General features: G+C 36.7%; 1 protein-coding gene across 1 annotated transcript in view; it reads left to right on the top strand.

Annotated features, from left to right (window-relative positions):
• The window catches only part of CATSPERB (cation channel sperm associated auxiliary subunit beta), a 98,005-nt gene extending 96,651 nt beyond the window's left edge, over positions 1 to 1,354 (top strand). Inside the window, exon 22 of the mRNA XM_023538364.1 lies at positions 872 to 1,354. Within this exon, the coding sequence (XP_023394132.1) occupies positions 872 to 1,030 (159 nt within the window). The 3' untranslated portion in view covers positions 1,031 to 1,354. The remainder of the gene's footprint in view (positions 1 to 871) is intronic.
• The last annotated feature ends 827 nt before the right edge of the window (positions 1,355 to 2,181 follow it).

The following is a 2,181-nucleotide window of genomic DNA, read 5'->3' as shown; positions in this document are numbered from 1 at the left end:
TATATATAGTTTTAGGATAATAGAAGTTGAAATCCTTATAATCAAGAACTCAGTCTGGAAGTAGTGACAGAAACAGAAGATGGCATAAAGTGTTTGTTCAGAGAATGGCTTCATTCTGTTAGTCTCAAAGCATTCAAAAGTATATCAAGTTAATGTTGGTGTTTGCATTAGTCAAGTTGAGCATGTACTTGGTATAACTTTTAAGTAGATCTATTTCAAAGGCCTTGTAAGACTATATATAGCATTAGAGTCACATTTAATAAGTGATAAAGGTTGTTATTATATACCTCCACAACTCCCCCGCCCTTGAGAATTACAATATTTCTTGAGCATTTACTATCTACTAAGCACTGCTCTAAGCCTTCTCCATGATTTGTCTCATTTCATTTGAGGCACAGAGAAGCCAGGTAATTTGCCAAATTACCATATCGGAATACATGATGGAGCTAGATTTGAATTCTGACTCCAGATTCTGAGTTTAAAGAGTGTGGCTGAAAGGTCATGACTGGCTGGGAGAGAGGTGGCAAGGGATATGGGCGAGCCCCAGTTCATGCTTTACCTTATAGGATATGGGTCAGTCAAAAAAGCTGGCATGCCCTCATAGTAAACGCCTGGGAAAAAGGCCAATGGAAGATTATGAATTTTGTTACCACAATGTCTGTATATTACTTTTGGAGTTCACATTGATTCTTCTGTAAGACAGATTCTTTTTTTTTTTTTTTTCGTACCCTGAAAAGGCAGAAATCCTAAGAAGCACATTTTATTTAGAATAGCTGAACTCTTGAGAATCTGTCTATTCATTCTCTACCAGGAAATCAAATTAGTATTGAATTTTTCAAATCTATATTCATTCTCGTAATTTGCATTTTAGGTTCCTCGTTTTAAGTTTCCAGTTACGCAGTATCCAGTTTCTTTGGAAATTCATAGTGAGGATGGACAGATCCCAGTGGAAACCCCATATCTGGTTACCGTGACAGAAGTGAATAGGAGGGAAAACTGGGAACTAAGTAGGGCTCGCTTTCTTCTGTAATTATTTTGTCTTATATGTAATGTTGTTACCACCTAGATAAATGGTTTACAAAAACTGCATGAGAGATAGGCAGGCGTCCTTTGGAAAAGAGTTTGACTCAGTTGGCACATTGCTGTTCATTCTACTTCTATTGTCTCCCACTTATTTCGTTACTTCCAGAGACCTGGATTCTATGGCATAAAAGCATTTTTGAAGAATTTGAACTGTGAAACATCTGAAAGCCATTTTGTAGTTTCGTAGCAAATATGATTGATTGAATTTGTGCTACATGTTGGTCTAGTGTTTCCTTTCATAGCTTATGCAGAGTTACAGGGGAGGTTACAAATGGTGTTGCCAGACACTCTACAGGAGCTAGCTTCTAATTACATGAGTATGGTTCTTAAAGATTTTATGGTAAAATGAAAAGGTGCAGAAATATTTTCAAATAAGAAAAATGAAATTTACCATAATTTAATTTTACCTCAAATATATACTATGTTGCACATTTTGTGTTTGTTTATATATAAATACTTTAAGGCAATAGCTAGATAAGCAGACAGGCAGAAATACAGAATTACATGAAATTTTAATCAGCCATTAATATATTACCAAATATCCAGACATTTGATATTCAGTGAGTCGTACTCTGCCGAACACATGCACCATGGGAATGAAAAATATCCGGTAAAGAAAACTACTCGATACTTTGCTTTAACTAACATGTCCATTTTCTGTGGTGTCCTGGAACCTGCTGTTACTGGCTTTTGAGTACTACTGATTGTTAAACATTCAAGCATTTTGCTTCCTGGTTGGTAAACCACTGATAGCTTGAAATTAGCCATGGGAAGAGTATTTACATCACAGGCATTGACAAATGCTGCCATCAGAGCCTTTTTCCCCGCTTTAGATCCCATGTTCCGCGACACCACTGTCATTTCTAACCCTCACACGACACATCTGGTTTTAGAAAGAGTTATAAGAAAGGCAAGGGTAACTGATCACTTTTTTTAGAAAAGATTTCGGTGATCCTATCATGAAACTTTTCCGCCACCTCATTTAAAATAATTTACCAATCACTGAGGTGGTCCTAAAATTATCTCATTGCCAAAGACACAGAGTATGTGCAGGTCAGGATTGATCATGAGCATGGAGCTGGAAGAAAAGGTCAACCT

Source organism: Pteropus vampyrus, unplaced genomic scaffold, assembly GCF_000151845.1.
Source record: "Pteropus vampyrus isolate Shadow unplaced genomic scaffold, Pvam_2.0 Scaffold219, whole genome shotgun sequence".
Taxonomy (NCBI): domain Eukaryota; kingdom Metazoa; phylum Chordata; class Mammalia; order Chiroptera; family Pteropodidae; genus Pteropus; species Pteropus vampyrus.
Note: the sequence above shows the minus strand (reverse complement) of the source record. Positions and strands in the feature narration are given on the sequence as shown.